Source organism: Heloderma suspectum, chromosome 2 (assembly GCF_057233095.1).
Source record: "Heloderma suspectum isolate Gila_16-S chromosome 2, 16-S_ref, whole genome shotgun sequence".
In the NCBI taxonomy this organism is placed as follows: domain Eukaryota; kingdom Metazoa; phylum Chordata; class Lepidosauria; order Squamata; family Helodermatidae; genus Heloderma; species Heloderma suspectum.
In genome coordinates this window covers 279,243,995-279,261,248 of record NC_139459.1, presented here as the reverse complement: position 1 = coordinate 279,261,248, position 17,254 = coordinate 279,243,995, and the positions used below count along the sequence as shown (strand labels likewise).

General features: G+C 39.6%; 1 protein-coding gene across 2 annotated transcripts in view; it reads left to right on the top strand.

The window, feature by feature from the left end:
- Positions 1 to 17,254, top strand: part of RHOA (ras homolog family member A) — a 41,835-nt gene that overhangs the window by 18,982 nt on the left and 5,599 nt on the right. Inside the window, exons 2-4 of one of the 2 annotated variants that reach the window (XM_084839577.1) lie at positions 6,551 to 6,708; positions 13,659 to 13,779; positions 15,905 to 16,035. In XM_084839577.1, the coding sequence (XP_084695703.1) occupies positions 6,553 to 6,708; positions 13,659 to 13,779; positions 15,905 to 16,035 (408 nt within the window). In that variant the 5' untranslated portion in view covers positions 6,551 to 6,552. Of the gene's footprint in view, positions 1 to 6,547; positions 6,709 to 13,658; positions 13,780 to 15,904; positions 16,036 to 17,254 lie in introns of both variants that reach the window. The other variant, XM_084839578.1, reaches the window with a different exon arrangement.

Here is a 17,254-nt window from a genome sequence, read left to right as displayed (position 1 = left end):
TTATATCTCCATTTCCTGGATCTTGTCTTTCCCCCTGCACCTAATGTATACCATCTATTATCCAGGAAGTTTTCATTCAGACTAAACAGAAAGCTTTCAGCAAGCAAAAGAGGGAGAGACATTAGATGTACTTCCTTCCTTAAGTATAAACATCAAGCAATGACTCATAGTTACAACAGCCTTTTGTTGGCTTTAGTGTTTTGTTCCTCTACATCAGCAGTTGGCAGAAGATAGATCTGGATCTCTGGGTAACGTGGTGCAATAGATGGGCAAGTATTTCTGACTCCCAATAGTTCAACAATAGCAGCAACAAAATGACATCCCTGCCCTAAATTATATTGGTGAAATGATGGAAGTTTGAGGTAACCTATATGGGGTTTTTGTGTGGAAGGACTGTGATCTTCATTCTCAGTACTCAAAAACAAAGGCCTAGTCTCAGAATTCTTTAATTCTAAGTGTATGTCTTTTTGCACCAGGCTTCATTTGGTGGATCTCGGGGTTCTAGTAAAAAAAAAAAAAGATCATGTAAGCCTGAAGTCTGCCCACTTCTGCTGTACATGAATTTTCGAACATCTCACTTTGCCTTTAATTGCTTTGAGATACTTACTGAGAGTAAAGCATGATTTATTAGAATTCAGGAGCCACAGCATACTTCAGGATCTTTCTTCTGCTGCTCTGCACTCATGGTTCAAGAGTGATTCTTTGTGAATTTCCCCTTGTCTTATAGCCAGAAAACTTTCTTGGCTCTTCTGCTGGGGCAGCTACTGAGGCATTCCCAACGCCTGCTCCACAGAGAACTCTGTCTCTTGGGTAGGGGAGGTGGCATGCTAGAACATCTTCCAGAGTGTGGCATGTGTTTGTATATTTTGTCAGTTTCTATGCCACCTTTAATATAAATATTCTCAGGACTGCTCAGAACAATAAAGTTCCTCTTTATATAGGTTATTCTTAGTGGATTCAGATAGACTGCTTCTTGGCTCTTGTTAACATAGCTTAATGTGATCTTAAAGAAATACAGATATGTGACTTTTCACTCAAAACCAGATAAGTCTACATCTTACTAAGATTTTTTTATAATAGAAATGTGAGTTAATTCCTCCTGTTAAAGGTTTACTTAGTTATCCAATATAAAGAGTGAGTCAGATTTGGAAAGAGGGGAAAGATGTGCCCTATGTGGGGCTGCCCTTAAGCCTGGTTCGGAAGCTGTAGCTAGTTCAGAATGCAGCAGTTAAGTTATTGACTGGGGTGTCTTACCTCACACACATTACATCCGTGCTAAAGGATCTACACTGGCTGCCAGTCTGCTGCCAAGCTAGGTTTAAGGTGTTGGTTTTAATATACAAAGCCCTATACAACTCAGGACCAGGATACCTCAAGGAACATGTCTCCCTAGGCCGACCTCCCAGGCCCTTATGATCTTCAAGGGAAGCCCTCGTATCTGTGCCACAGCCTACAGATTTCTGTTTGGCGATGACACAGACATGGGCCTTCTCTGCAGTGGTGCCCACCCTGTGGAATGATCTCTCCTATAAAGTGTGTCAGGCCTCAACTCTGGCATGTATTAGGCACTTACTGAAAATCTATTTGTTTGCTTTGGTTTTCCCCAGCTATGAGCTATCTTTGTACTTGCCTCATGATGTGTGTGTATGTGGTATTTTATAAACTGCTTCAGGATTTTTTTCAAATGTGCAGTGGTATATAAATATCGTTAATAAATAAGTAATAAATATATTCCAGCAGTGGATTCAAAGAGCTATATTAATATGTAATAGCAGATCAGAAAACTGCAGTGTTACAGGAGCAATTATAATAGACTGCCAGAAGTGCTTGAAGTCCCCCAACAACTCCTTCAACCTAATCCTGTTCGTTAGGCCCAATAAAGTAGTTATTGGAGACAACTGTTGCCCTTCCATAATATAGAATGATCACTATACACATCTTTTTTTTTCTTTCAACTTACAATATCGTCTCAGTCAAAATCTACCAAAGAATATTTCTCCTACAACTAAACAAGGCTTGCAATACAAGCTGGCTCTCTTTCCTACCTATCCCCATTCTTAGTCTTGACAACAGTGAATTTGGCTGTTGCATTCTCCAATCCAATTCAGCATTCGTAGGAAATATCCTTGTCTCCCATTTTGACAAAATTAAAGCTGTTCATGCTGAAGCTGAAACTGCCTCAACACAAGAGTAGGAAATGTAATTTACAGCACTAATTGCAGTAGAGTCCCAGTCCCTGTTAAAGCAGCTTCTAGGCACATACGCATCCAAATAGCCACTCAGCTAGTTCTGCATGTGTAATGGGGTTTTGAATTTGAGTGTCTCAAACAGCAGCCCCCTATGTTGAACAGTATATACTACTTTTGAAACTCATGAGATTTCTGAGTACCATTTGTGATGTGGCATGGGGGGGCTGACCTTTTAGTAAACCTTTCTTCTCTCTAGTCATGTATGAACATGTAAAGATTGCCCCTGGTTATTGCTCCTACCAGATCATGTGTTAACCTATCTGAAACCTGAATTGATCTGGCTGTGTAGATGCAAATGCAAATTATCTTTTTCAGTGTAAAAAAATATATATTTTTTTTGGTAAAAATATGTGTTTTTCAAGGCTGGAATATTGAAATTGTGACTCAGACTTCAATTGTGGTTCACAATTGACATTGTGAATCAAGATAATCAAAATATGGCAAGTTTTTAACATAAAATTCTCCTAAATTTATAAAGTATTAATGCAGATTTGCTCAATTTACACAAGTGAGGAAAACAGTGACTCAGTTAAGGCTATAGAAACCATTTAAAAACTCCCCTGATACTTAATGCCCATATGGGCAAAATGTAATGTTGCATTGGGTAAATGTCATTAATGTCAGAGCTCTATATTTTGGTATGCAACTTGAAAAGAAGGAAGGATGTATACACTCTGAAGTCGGTGTATTCATTGTAATTGAAAAGCTGACATAAGTCACCAAAATAACACACTGAAAGCAAGTTTTGTTCAGTCCTAAGTCTTTAATTTAGAAAGCTGGCGTAGCATTTGGCAACTGGTAACAGCTTACCTCATGCACTTAATTTAACTGCAGGAAGCAAATTTTAACTCTCACAGACCATCTTTTTTCTAGTTCATCATATCACCCAGTGGATAATAGAGATGGTATTCTGCAAAGCCAGCAGAGTATGAATATGAATATAAAATATATATAATTTTAGACTGTTAATATTAATTTACTTGGCCCCTTGTTGCAAAATGCTACAAAACGTCTTGAAGCCTACCCCTTTTTTAAAGCCCTTAACAGATGCATCCAAAAGAACAAAGAAGGGAAAAGATTAATAAAATGGAATTGAGGAAGGAGTTGGACACATTCACCTCCCTTATACTGCCTGTGTATAAAACAGGTGTATTTCTACTATACACACCATGAATTCTCAGGAGCCTCTTCATATACCACAGCAAGCAGAATGGAGATACTCATATTCGAAATTGTCACTGGCAGTCATATTTCATAATCTTGTTTTCCAACTTGTATTTCTTTCTGCACATTCCTCTTAGGCCTAGAGATGTGATGGTCTAGGAAATCTGGGGGAAATGTTTATGACTTCCAATTTTTCCTACAGAATAATTGGAAATTTTGGGTAGCACTGGAAAAAGGCTATGAAATATTTTCTCTCTTGGAATGAGTGAAATGCTTTTAAAGACAAGGTTTTAGTCATTCAAAATGTGTAATCTGAAGATCCAGTATTCTCTTTAGTGGAGCTTATTCTCAGGTAAGTGTACATAAGATTGCAGCCTGGGAGTAAGCTCCACTAAATAGAGTGGATCTTTCTTCTGAGTGTATGATTCTTTCATGTAAGTTACCCTGGGAGGTGATTTACCCTAAAAGGCAGCCAAACAAAGACAAATAAAATTTCTCTTTCAATTTCATAAATATGCCAAATAGTACAATTGTATATGCCAAGTTACAAATTATCCATTTTAGATTGCTAAGTCGGTAAAATAAGCTAGGTTGGATAAGAAAGTAAGTGTTGCATATATTTCATTTTTCTCCAAAAATTCCATTTTTCTGAAAAGGAGGGAAAGGTTTTTTCCATGACTTCAAAATGTCCAGAAATCTTACATCTCTGGGCTGAAATCACACACTTTTATTTTGTATTTTGCCACCCCATTTTTGCATTGGGATGGTTGTGTAAAATAACTCCCACCTTCAAAACACAAAAGCTAGGGAGAAAGCTTAAATCATAGCATTCAAAATATTTTATTATTGACCGATGTGGAGTTTGGGCAGTAGAAAAATGCTACATCTTGGATTTTGTTAACTAAGGACACCTCTGAAAAATTCCTTTTTTTTTCAGTCCTAGGAAGATAATTGGAAACTGATTTGTAGTGTTTTAATACAACACAGCCCTGAAAATCCAGAAAGTTACTAGCCCACCTGCCTTCATGTACCCTATGTTAGTCACTAGTCATCTATGGTCCATGGGGTCACAAAGAGTCGGACACGACTGAACAACATCTAAAACTTCTCTGCCTGGCCATTTGGAGTCAATGGCTTTGGATCCAGTATCTACCTCCTGGATGGCAGGTAGTACTGTTGGTCACAGGGCGGGTTGGGGGGAGGAAATCTATGAGGATTACCTGCCCCACCTTGATACTAGCTGGATTGTCCTGAGCACAACTCCACTTAGGGAGCACTCCTGCTGTATCCAACCTAATACTTAACTTGCCACAGCAACCAGGCAAATTGGTAAAAGAGGTTCAGATGTGTCTTGGAAGGGAGGCAATTTGACTTTATTCCCATGGTTCTATATTTTACTTCAGAGACTTATTATATTGTAATCATAAAAATATTTTTCTAAAATCATAGTGTTTTCATTTTATGCAAACTTTACCAACAATTAGAATAAAGAAATCTGTCAAACAATAATCCTAAGAGGAGAGCTTTACAGATGGATCTTCGATTCAGCCCTAGCAAATCATCACAAGTTACTTAACTGCTCCGGTATGGAGTTGTTTAGTGCAGTTTCCAGATAAACATTATAGCGAGCTAAAAATGTTGCTGCAGGCCTAACTACTCTGGTCCCACAAGATATTATGGCTTAATCATCAAGCTAGTAGGTGCTCAAGCTTCTTTTAACCTTTCATTCTGTATTGCCAAATATGGTCTTCTCTGCTGTCAAATGTTTCATGATACGATGCAACTTTTCTGGTGCATTTATGAAAGGACTATAAACTGCATGTAGCACTAGGTATTTATGGAATTGTTTCTGTGTTCGGGTTTTTTACCATTGTGTAACAATTGGCAGTTTGGAGGCAAGGGAGTGGTATCACGATTGCCTGCTGCCTCTGTAGCCTGGTGAAAGAACCCACAGTTCTGTGTCCACACATAATGACATCCCATGATTTAAACAACCCAGAGTTCACAACTTAACCACATCACAGGGGTTCTCTTTCTGGGTTGTTCATGGTTAACAAACCATGGCTTGTTAGCACAGCTGGATTCACACATCACAACAACCCATGGGTTAAATAAACCCTGAATTACTTTATTTATTTATTTACAACATTTATATACTGCTCCACATCTAAACAGATTCCGGAGCAGTGGATTAGCATGTGTGAACCAGGTCAAAAAACTTGGTGTCAGTTTAGATGGTATTTAGGTGACTTGTGTGAAGGCAGTTTAGGCAGGCTATTCAGTCCTGGGTTAGGAGAGGAGCTGGCAGTTGGATGCAGTGGTGGTCATGGTGAAAGTATTTTGCAAGAAAGGTGTAGGATCCATTCACACGTAATGGTAGCAAACCATGGGTTAGTTAATTGTGGGCACATGCTGCCTTCATTTTGAATGTGCAATCTCCAGTCGTCCCAGTCAGAGGTTATTTCATGATATGTGTGAACCCAGACACTTTGATTCTGTTCAGATATCAGGGCGGCATCTGGCAGTAAATCATGAGTTAATTAACCTAGGAATTGCAAGATGCTTCCTGTTTCCATTAATAACCCTCGAATGCTGCCAGATACCACCATTACATCTAAAGAGGGCCTATACATTAATGGTGGGTTAAACAACCCACAGTTAATCTAAGAAGTAATCGTCATTAACTGTGGGTTGTTTAACCCACGATTAACTCGTAGTGTCTGGGTTTGCATGTCACAGTATAACCTCTGATTGGGTGAATCAGAGGTTGTATGTTCAAAATGACAGTGGCATGCAACCCCAGCAAATCATAGATTAATTAACCCATAATTTGCTGCCGTTACATCTGAACTGGGTTACAGAAGGGTGGCACATTGGCATTGAATAGTAAGGTGTTCCTGCTTCCTCCATAACAATCTTAACTTTTTGAAGTGAAAAAGATATAGATGTGGCCCCAGGATGTTTTTAGGTACAGTTCAGTCCTCCAAACCAGTGAAGTTTGACTCTGACTTAACAGTACAAGAGTTAATGTTTAATAACCTCAATATAATTACTTATCTTATTTCCTATATTCATCGAATGTCTTTACTAATGAATCTCTGCTATATTTTAATAATTGATTTGTTTCTCTTCAGCAGCTATGGCAGCCATTCGGAAAAAACTGGTTATAGTGGGTGATGGTGCCTGTGGCAAGACCTGTCTGCTCATTGTATTTAGTAAAGACCAATTCCCTGAAGTTTATGTTCCCACGGTATTTGAAAACTATGTAGCAGATATTGAAGTTGATGGAAAGCAGGTGAGTATCCATTTCCGTCACTGCTACATTGCTTATTTTGTTCTACAGACTGTGTAGATTAGCATACATGCAATTAAAGTAAGAGATTAATAGCAGGGGTTGGATCTAGGGATGTTGGAGGAATCTGTCTGAAGGGATGGAGCTCTCTGAGCTTTCATCAGCTTGGGCCCCCAGCCTTCGAGTCACAGATTTTTCTAGGGTTTAAATATTTATCTAAATAGAAATGCACGCACATTGCAGAGTGCAATTTGTGTGATTTAGGCAAATTTTGGGCATAATTTGCAGAAATCGCAATCACAATTTGCATAAATTAACGTGTTGCAGCTGAAATTTGTGTACAGTACGTGATTTGCAGCTGAAATTGAGTAAATCATGCAGATTGTGCCATACAATTTGTGCACATTTCTGTTTTTGTAATTTTTTTAAAAGTGGAAAAGGTTCCCAGATTTTAGGAAAAGCCGCTGGGCCTGCAAATGCAAGCCAAATCGGGTACCTCAGCAGGAGGCTATCAAGCCCAAAGGGGGCTGGATTCCCCAGCGAAAGACATCCCTAGCTGGATCCAGAAAGTCCCTCTGCAAATAGAAAGTCTCCTTCTGTTTGCAGAAGGGACTAAGATCCAGCAGAAGCTCTCACTGGAGAAAGTGGTGGGGAGAGGCAATTTTCACTGATTCCTTATTTATTTAAAACGTGTGTATCCTGCCCTATATCATTAAGATCTCAGGGCGGCGTACAGATAAAATTAATTTAAGCAGTATAAAACAATAAATAATTTAAACAGCTAAAAGCATATTAAACCATTAAACAAGCTAATACAAATTAAAACCATCTAAAACAGTTAAAACAGTGTTCAACTTTAGGGAATTCATTAAGCCCTCAAAGGCTTTGGTAAATGGCCTTGTTTTAACTTAGCACTGAAATGAAACCAACATCTGAGCCAATCAGGCCTCCAAGGGGAGGGCATTCCACAACCAGGGTGCCACAGCAGAGAAGACCCTCTCCTACATCCCACCATAGTGTATGTCTCACACTGGTGGGATGCAGAAGAGGGCCCCTCCAACATATCTCAATCCTCGAGCCAGCATATATAGGGAGAGGTGCTCCCTCAAATATCAAGGGTCCAAGCTGCTGAGGGCTTTAAATGTCATCACAAGGACCCTCAGTTCCATCCAGAAGCGTATTGGCAGCCAGTGCAATTCCTTTAAAACTGGTATTATATGATCGTTACGAGATGTTCTGGTCAACAGTCTAGCTGCTGCATTTTGCACTAGATGCAACTTCTGAGTCATCTTCAAGAGCAGCCCCACATAAAATGCATTGCAGTAGTCTAATCGGGAAGCTACCAGCATATGTACTACTGTGGTGAGCTTATCCCTGTCCAGGAAAGGCCACAGCTGGTGGATCAGCCAAAGCTGGCCCCAGGTACTCTGAGCGATGGAGTCCACTTGGGGCTCCAGTGACAGGAATGGATCTAGCAGTGCTCCCAAGTTACGCATCTGCTCCTTCAATGGGAGTGCAACCCCATCCAGGACAGGTCGCTTACCCTATTCCCGGACTCAGGAACCACCGATCTACAGAGCTTCCATCTTGTCAGGATTTAGCTTCAGCTTATTGGCCCTCATCCAGCTCATTACAGCCTCCAGGCACTGGTCCAGCACCTTCACCACCCCAGCTGACTCCGACAACAAGGAGAAGTAGAACTGAGCATCATCAGCATACTGGTGACACCCCACCCCAAAACTCCTAATGACCTCACCCAATGGCTTCATATAGATGTCGAACAGCATGGGGGATAGAATAGAACCCTGTGGCACCCCACAGCTTAATAGCCATGGGGTAGAACAGGAATCCCCAATACTGCTCTCTGGAATTGGCCCTGCAGGTAGGAGCAGAACCACTGACACACAATGCCCCCAACTCCCACCGTGCAGAGCCGATCCAGTAAGATACCATGATCAATGGTGTCAAAAGCCCCTGAGAGATCCAGGAGGATCAACAGAGTAGTGCTCCCCCTGTCTTTCACTCAGAGTAGGTTGTCAGTTAGAGCAACCAAGGCTGTTTCAGTGCTGTGCCCTGGCCTGAAACCAGACTGAAATGGATCCAGATAATCAGTTTCCTCCAAGAACGTCTGAAGCTGCCCAGCCACCACGCGCTCAAGCACCTTGCCCAAAAAGGGGATATTAGCGATGGGGTGATAGTTCTCACACACCTCTGGTTCCAGGGAGGTCCTCTTCAGGAGAGGCTCTTCATGAGAGCCTCTCTCAAAGCAGCAGGGAGCACCCCCTGACAGAGTGAGGCATTTAAAAACCATAAGAAATCCTACCTTTATGGAACCATTTTCACAGCTGAAATAATTACCCAGATACAAAATACTTCTCTTTTGGAAATAAGTTGGAAAATAGAATAAGTTCATTGCATGAATTGAATATAATTTTAAATTATACATGTATATGTCCGTAGTTAAAGGACAGTCTCCAATTGTTAGGTATATTTTTATGTATTTTATTCCTCACTTAACTATAACATGTATGCCATTGTTTTGAAAAATGTTCTTTGAAGAATATGCAGTTATTTATGTATTCCCAAATATGTAACAAGTTCTATATCACTGAGGCTATAAGAATGTATTAACTGAAACACACTACTGATGGAGAAACCATCAGCCATGTGTCTCATTCCCCTACTCTTCTCCATAATGTGCAGTGTAACTCATGTTGCATGGTGCTGTGCTTTTCTCCACTCTGCCCCTTCCCAGTTCTTCATCATTGGCTGGCAGAGCTGGAGAAATGCCCATTGTCGTGGCATTATGGCACAAGGTAATTGCACTGAATCTTACAGAAGGGGGAGAATTCAAAGAATGATTGCTGTATTTGGTGGCATCCGTGTGTTTTGGGTAATATTTCTTGCTTGAGTAAGACCCATCATAATAAAAATGTATAATGGAAATCGTTGTGTTTGTGGAAATTATTTCAAGAAAGCACATCTGTTTGCATTCAGTGTCTTTGTTCAATTGGCAGGTTTCAAGTCTTTATTATACTGATGTGCTTCTGATTATTCATTCCCAAGACAAATGAGGATATCTTTTGTTCCAAAGTGTATTCTCTTTCAGCTCCCTTACTTTCGTCATGTAACCTTCCCAGCTCTTCTCACATTGCTTTAAAAAAATATCTGTAGTTAGTGCACATTACCGTTCGTCATCTGTTTGCAAGCAGTGTTAACCATTTTAAGTTTCATTTGTTCAGAAAAATAAAAAGCCCAGTCACTTACATTATTATAACAGTCACCTTGTTATAATATATACCTTATCAGTTCTACCTTACAGCCCATCCTTTCTAATGCTTCTCGTAGCTCTGTTAATTCTGAAGTTACTGGGACATTTCCACACAGGGGAGCTTGCCTATGTTCAGTGGCTTATGGCATACATTGCATGATTTTCTTCACTGGAAGTTGTGCTATGCCTGGTATAATAGGCCTGTATCATGTTTGATACGCAACCTGATCCCATTATAAATGTCCTGTTTTAAATCTATTATTGTACTTTAAATCGCTGCATTGTTGCTAGGTTTTATTCTGTTTTTTACTTTTATTTTATTCCATCGTTTTAAACATTTAAATTTTTATAATGTATTTTATGCTGTATTTTGTGGTTTTAACTGATGTGAACCTCCCAGAGAGCTTCGACTACTGGGCAGTATATAACTGTAATAACTAACTAACTATCACCCCCTGGACGCACCAAATCAATCTACCCCTGCTACATGGTATTAACCAAGATGGCCAAGGGTCAAGTTTGCATGTGGTGGGACGGACTGATTCAAGCGTCTTGTCCACATCAGGCTGGAACAACTTCCTGCTCTTTGCCACTACACCTCCCACCTTGTCACCTCCCACACTGTTCTGGAGGGTCCCCCAACCCTCCAGAGCAGCTTTTCAGGGGGCTGCAGGAAAAGGAAGAATCAGCAGAAACTATCTCCCTGCTCTTCCTCCAGGTGGGGTGTTCTGTGAGTGGAGTTTCATTTGTGGGATCCAAGCCAAGAAAGCACCTGAACTTGATATACCTGTGGGCAGTTACCGTAGAACCTCATACATACAGGAAAACTTCATAAGTATGCATAGAATTAGCACCCCTTGAAACTGGTAGAACTGACATGAGAAAATGCATTTATATTCAGGGTATAATCACCTGATTTTCTAAAGTTTTCCTATATTGTTGCTACTCTTATAAAATAGCACTCCTGCAAAATTGAAGGTTTGATTAGCTGAAATGTTAGGATTCCCCCCCCCCCAAAAAAAATTTGGATGAAATCTCATAAGAAAACGCATTCTATTCTGGATGTTGCTAAAGTCAGTGGGGGTGTAACTTTTAAACAGCTTAGTATGAAATGTCCACACAGTGGGTAAACATCAGAGCAATTGCATGGGTACACATTGGTAGAGAGACAAGTTTGCAGTCAGTGTGATGTTTCCAAGATATATTCTTTATTATCTTCAAGAGGTATGAATTATTCCACCCATTTCTAACAGATATGGCTGGAGCTTTGGTACACTTTTTGGGACAGTGCTGCCAATTACAGTCTTGCATGAATACTGCTTTTGAGCAGAATTCTGCCCTCATAGTGGCATCTTTTTACTGAAGCCTGTAGAAATGAAGAAAAGCAGACCTGGAATCTCTTTTATTCTTGACCAACAGTTAGAAGGGCTAGGGCAGCCTTCCCCGAACCTGGGTCCCTTCACATGTTTTGGACTACAGTTCTCATCAGCCCTAGCCACCATGGGATGATGGGAGTTGTATGTCAAACCATCTTGAGGGACCTCGTTTGGGGAATTCTGGGCTAGACATTGGTGTTCTCATGGGATTGTTGGGGGATAACCCCCTTCCAAGCAATATCCTGTTTCTGTAATCGATCTTCCAGATAGATGCTGCAGATATACTAGAAACAAAGTTAAAATGTTAAAGTAAGGGAGCATTGCTTCACCAAAGCAGCAGAAAGGCTTTAAAAGCACACTTTGTATGTGTGCAGTTTGGTGATCTATTTTTTAATAGAATATCGCTCTTAAAACTGCTGATGACTAGTTTTTCCCTGCTGCACAGTGGTATCTGCAATAGTTGCGCAAAAGGGAAAACTTGTCATCTGAATGCAACATTGGGCCCTTTTCTCTCTCTCCAATCCTGCTTTCCCACACAAACCCTGCCAAGTCTTTTCTTTCCCCCAATTGTGCCCTGTATTCAAAATGGTTGTTATAGTGGCAGTTTAATGAGAATGAGATCCCCCACAGCATTTTTTTAGTCTTGGTGCTATTTCTGACTTGTCTGAACTTGAGTATGGATACTTCAGTACAAAATATGCATGCCTCATGTCAGTCTGGAATGGCTCGTGTGTGAGTTAATTGCTGCTTTTCCCAGTAACATACTCAGATGTAGGGTTCTAACCTTTTCCAATCTCTGCACTTCAGTATTTGACCAAGAGCAGCACCAGTTTAAAGGTGTGTTAATTATCAACCGAAGCAGGGTACATGTGTATTGTGGGTACCAAAAAGTAAAATGAGGAGTGGCCCTTAATTTAGTCTTGGTTATATTTCCTTGAAATAATTTTCAGACTGGTCCAGAGCCCTGAATGTTCAGTTATATGTATCTGAATTATTAAACAGATTTTGGCCATAAATATAACAGAAGTTCCTAAAGAACAGTTAAAATTAAGTTTTTGGACAAGGAATTAAAAGCAATGGAAAACAAATGGTAAAGCTTATCATTCCTTTGTTATGGTCATGTTTATAGTAATAGACAGTGATGTGAGGAAGAAAATTTTCCACTGCTTCATTTTTCTGTGGAAAATTTTCCATTTCAAAAGGTTATTAGTAACACTAGATGGATGCCAATTGCAAATACAATATTAGGCAAGTGTGGCAGTTTCAGTTATGTTTTTTAGGTGATTATCCCTCACACGTATAGAAGAGAATACATGTCATTGAATAATACATATATGTCTCAGTGAGAAATGGAACTGATAAATAGTGACAGCAAAATTGCAGGTTGTCAGCATAACATGTAGAATTCTTTGGGTTGCTAAAATGTATTAATGCATCGACAGTTTTCACTATCTTTGTTCATGTTCTTAAATTTACACAATGTAAGGGGAGAAGTACATGCTATTGTCTTTAATTTTTACAAGCATTCCAATAAAGAATACCTACATAATATAACATTTAAATTATATCAAGTGTGCTTTATTCTTCTCTTCAAATATTTGAAATACCTAGGCATATTGGGACAAAACATTAACATGGGGTACTTTTTAGCTTTGTTTACTAAATACAAGTAAAATAAACATGATAAATTAAATCACTCTCTAAGGCACCATAAAATTTCCAGTTGCAAACTGAAAATTAGCCTATGCAAATTAGCCTAATTTGTATTGGGGGAAAATGTCTGGAAAACCCCCATCACTAGTAATTGAATTAATATTTGTTTTCTTCTCCTTTCCTTTTAGTGTAAACTGCTTCAGGGAAGCATCATATAACAGTTGAATTCAGTTATAATTAAAACTTTCACTCGAGTATATAACTCCTTTCAAAATCTAGCTAACAATTTGTTGTGTTGGTTTAATTGAGCACTCAAGCTGATTCCTTTAAGTACTGAAGGCTTCAACAAAGAGATGGCCTTACATTTTTTTCAAAAAGCCAACAGGGAAGAACTCTGAACTTCCTCTGGAAGTCTGTTAAGGCCTCAGTTCCAGTACCTTGCGCCTCCCACAGCTGTTCTCACCACTGTTGAAGATATATAGAATGGAGTGCTTTTTCTTTAAATTAGTTGGGGAAATTAGTTTTATTTAAATTAGCTCATATGGAGAGAGGCATGCTCTGAAATCTGGCCAGGATCTTTGAAAATACCTTGACAAAGTTTATATATCTCGATACCTTCCATTCTTGGCTGAATGCCCTTGTTCTTCCTGCAGGTGGAGCTGGCCTTATGGGATACAGCAGGACAAGAAGACTATGACCGACTTAGGCCTCTTTCATACCCAGACACCGATGTTATACTTATGTGTTTTTCAATTGATAGTCCTGATAGTTTAGGTAAGTAGATGAAACTGAAATTCATGCTATGTTCCCTAAATCATTGCATTGCCAGCATAATGGCTATACCAGATATATAACTAAAACTTCAGAGAAACTTAATTCTCAAAAAAATAGTTCCTTTTTGTGGGAGGGAGGAATCCTCTGTTCCTAAAAGAATTATAGCTGTGAACAAGATTTGTATTTTAACATTCCCTGTTTTTGTACTTCTTGACCAGTAGTGCTCACCCTCTTAGAGGATATTCACACTCTACACTAGTCCCTTGGATGGCATGTAGGTACTACTCTCATGGAATTAGGTCAGTTTTCTACAGGAAAGAGAGCTTATGGGAGCAATCCTATGGCCACTAGACAGCGGCTAGACGGCCAAAGGAAATCTGGTTTTCTAGGAACTGACCTCGGAGCTCGCACTCTGAGGTCGGTTCCTGGAGAACCAACCTCCCTTCACTTCCATGCTGCCTCACAGGCCATGCGGAACTGCCCCATCCTCCACACTCACAGGAGGAGTGCAGGGTGGCTGAAAAGGAGCATGTCTGGGGGCGTTCCAGGGTGGGGAGGTTGGAAATGCCGGTACAACACATCCAGTGTGTCGTACAGCAGCCTTCTTCCTCGCTCCCCCCGCTCTGCCCTATCTAGCCGAAAATGCAGGGCAGGAGAAGCGTGGAGGGAATTATCCCCTCCGTGCTTCTCCTGCCCTGCTTTGGATAGGCCGTTGTCTCTGAGTTCGGAGGCGGACACCTATCTGGATATGATTGTGCCCTATATCAAGCACTAAACTGTGGAAGAATTCAATATTTCTGGGATTAAAACTGGGCTGGGAGCTAATAGCCTCAGTATAACCTCCCTGATGTGATGGATTTGATTTTTATAGGATCTTGCCCTAAAAGAAACAAGTTGGTTTTACTTTAAATGTGTCTTAATTCCCATACAGATATGTGTGGGAGTAGTTTGTTTTACCAAGGAAAGCTGTGACTTCAACAGGCCATTTCTGTTTTATCAGCTAACCACACTTTTGAGAATATGCAAAACTACCAAATACATATTTTGTTGAAGGCAAGTACTTTATTCCATGAAGATACACCTTTATGTGCTCTAAATTTTAGTACTGCCCACTGATAAATAGCAAGTGTTAATTATATTTCAAATTTTAATATGAATTTTGAATATAAACAGAAAAGCCCAGACATTAGTGATTCTTTGCTTACTAAAGAGATATTTAACACTTATTTTATTTCACTTTGTTCTTCCAGAAATACTTCCAAGTGTCTCTTACATCAGGCATTAATGGCAGGCTGAGTTTTATATTCCATCTTGTTAGGATTTTTTCTAGTCTTGCTAGTCAAAACAGATTAGTAACAAACAAACAAAATAGCAGCATCAGGTAGGGAGGCTGCTGTGGATTTGGTCTCAGTCAAATTGTAGAATGTTAGAGTAGAAAAATATACACCATTTGGGTAAGCTTCTGTAGAGATGCCAAAATGAAAACTGGAATAAATTGGATCTAATGCAGGGCTCACACTGGAGGAAAAATCCTAACTCTGCTTATGTGGCACAGGGCTCTTTCCTGAGTGCTAACTGCTTGGTTAGCAAATGTAAGAATGCTGTGAAAATCCCAAGGGCCTTTTTTGGGGGGATGCTTTAAAAATAATGATGGTGCCTAAGGATTTGAAATACTTTTCCAGCCCTGTCTTTGAGTTGCTCTCATGGCTGCTGGGTTAAATAGACCTTGGGGAGCTCAACTGGTAAGATGGCTGCTATGTAGTGGTGAGAGAAAAGGGGTTACTGGGTTGTAGCCAATGGTGTCGTTCCACTAGACAACGCTTTTGCTGCTAGGAGAAATCCCATTTTTATCCTTGTTCATAGGTCAAATCCAATACTCTGATTCTGGCTCCACAACTCTTTATGACTTCATTAGGTTAGATGTTGCTTGCACTCGTTGAGCGAGCTGTTTTGCTAGCACTTGCACACCTGCTAGTGAAACAGTGCTACCTCTTGTACTCTTTCCACTGGAATAACACTAGGTACAATCCACTGTTCCTGTACTTGAATAAAGACATTTGTTGTACATGTGTTGGCTTAATCTTTTTTGAAGATTGCTCTCTGACATGGTTTTGTTTTACTTCAGAAAACATTCCAGAGAAGTGGACTCCAGAGGTAAAACACTTCTGCCCCAATGTCCCCATAATCCTGGTAGGAAATAAGAAGGATTTGAGGAATGATGAACACACAAGACGGGAGCTGGCCAAAATGAAGCAGGTAGGTCTTCTTTTTTGCTTCATCAGTTTATATTGTGTATGTTACTGAAGGGTGAGGCTGGGAGTAGAGATCTTCATTTTATTAACAAAGCAGCTGATCTGGGAAGTACTTATGGGGATATGTATAAAAACCCTGAAAGATGCTTTGGGATCTGCTTTTAAGAGCTTGAATTCTTGTTAGCCACACATGTACCATCAAGAATATGTAAAGAAGTATTCTTACTAGCTACCGTGCTGTGTAATTCTCATCCCTTGCAGAATCCTAAGCCTACAGTGTGTCTTCAGGGAGCAATACATGCGTTCATTTCCACTGGGCAAAGGGTGGGGTGGAGTTTAGGTATTTGTTAACCTGCATTTTCACAGTCGGAGAATTTAGGATAGGTGGGTATGAATACAATAAATATGTTTTTGGCTCAGTAGCGTTGACATGAGCCAGCAAAAATTGGGGAGGGCTAAAACGGAATAGGGTGCAGTGTTTATGATCCATGGAGAGTAGGTGGTCTCATGTTCACTCCTTTGTTTTTCACCTTCAAAATTCCTTTAGATTTGGAAAAGAGTATATTAATAATAATAAAAAAATATTTATTAGCTGTCCTTCAAGACTATAGTTTCTAAGGTGGCTTATAATAAAACAGTAAAATTCAATGTAAACAAATTATAAAAGCACCATAAATTTAAATAATTTTAAAATAAGCCAGTTAAAATAAAAAATACAATCAGATAAAACACAGTAGAGTTCAAATGTATAGCAGCAGCAAATACAATAAACCTTTTCAATTAAAATTGAGCATTTTAGCATTTTAGATTGATTTTTCAACTACTTATTCGAGATTTTTAAAAGCAAGGAGCGTGGGTGCTTCAACAAGCGAAGAAGGTGGCATTTCTAGGCTTCCATACTGTCAAGATGGCATCTCATATTGTGGCAAATGTAGCCACCATAATAGAGAAGCATAATGTACTCTTAAAGGTCACATTCTGTGTTCTGATATACATCCCTTTGAATGTAAGCCACCATATACTCCATTTCCTGTACGCTTTTAAAGTGCTTTTTAAAGATTCTGTTTTGCCCTAGAACTACATATGAAGCCTCTTTCTATCCTTAATTTTTCAGATAAATCAAACTACAAGCTGACTAATGAAGCAGTGACTTACTGTAGACAGCATAAATACATTCATCAAGACTCTTGTAACTTGTCTTAAAAACAAGTCCAGTTGTATTT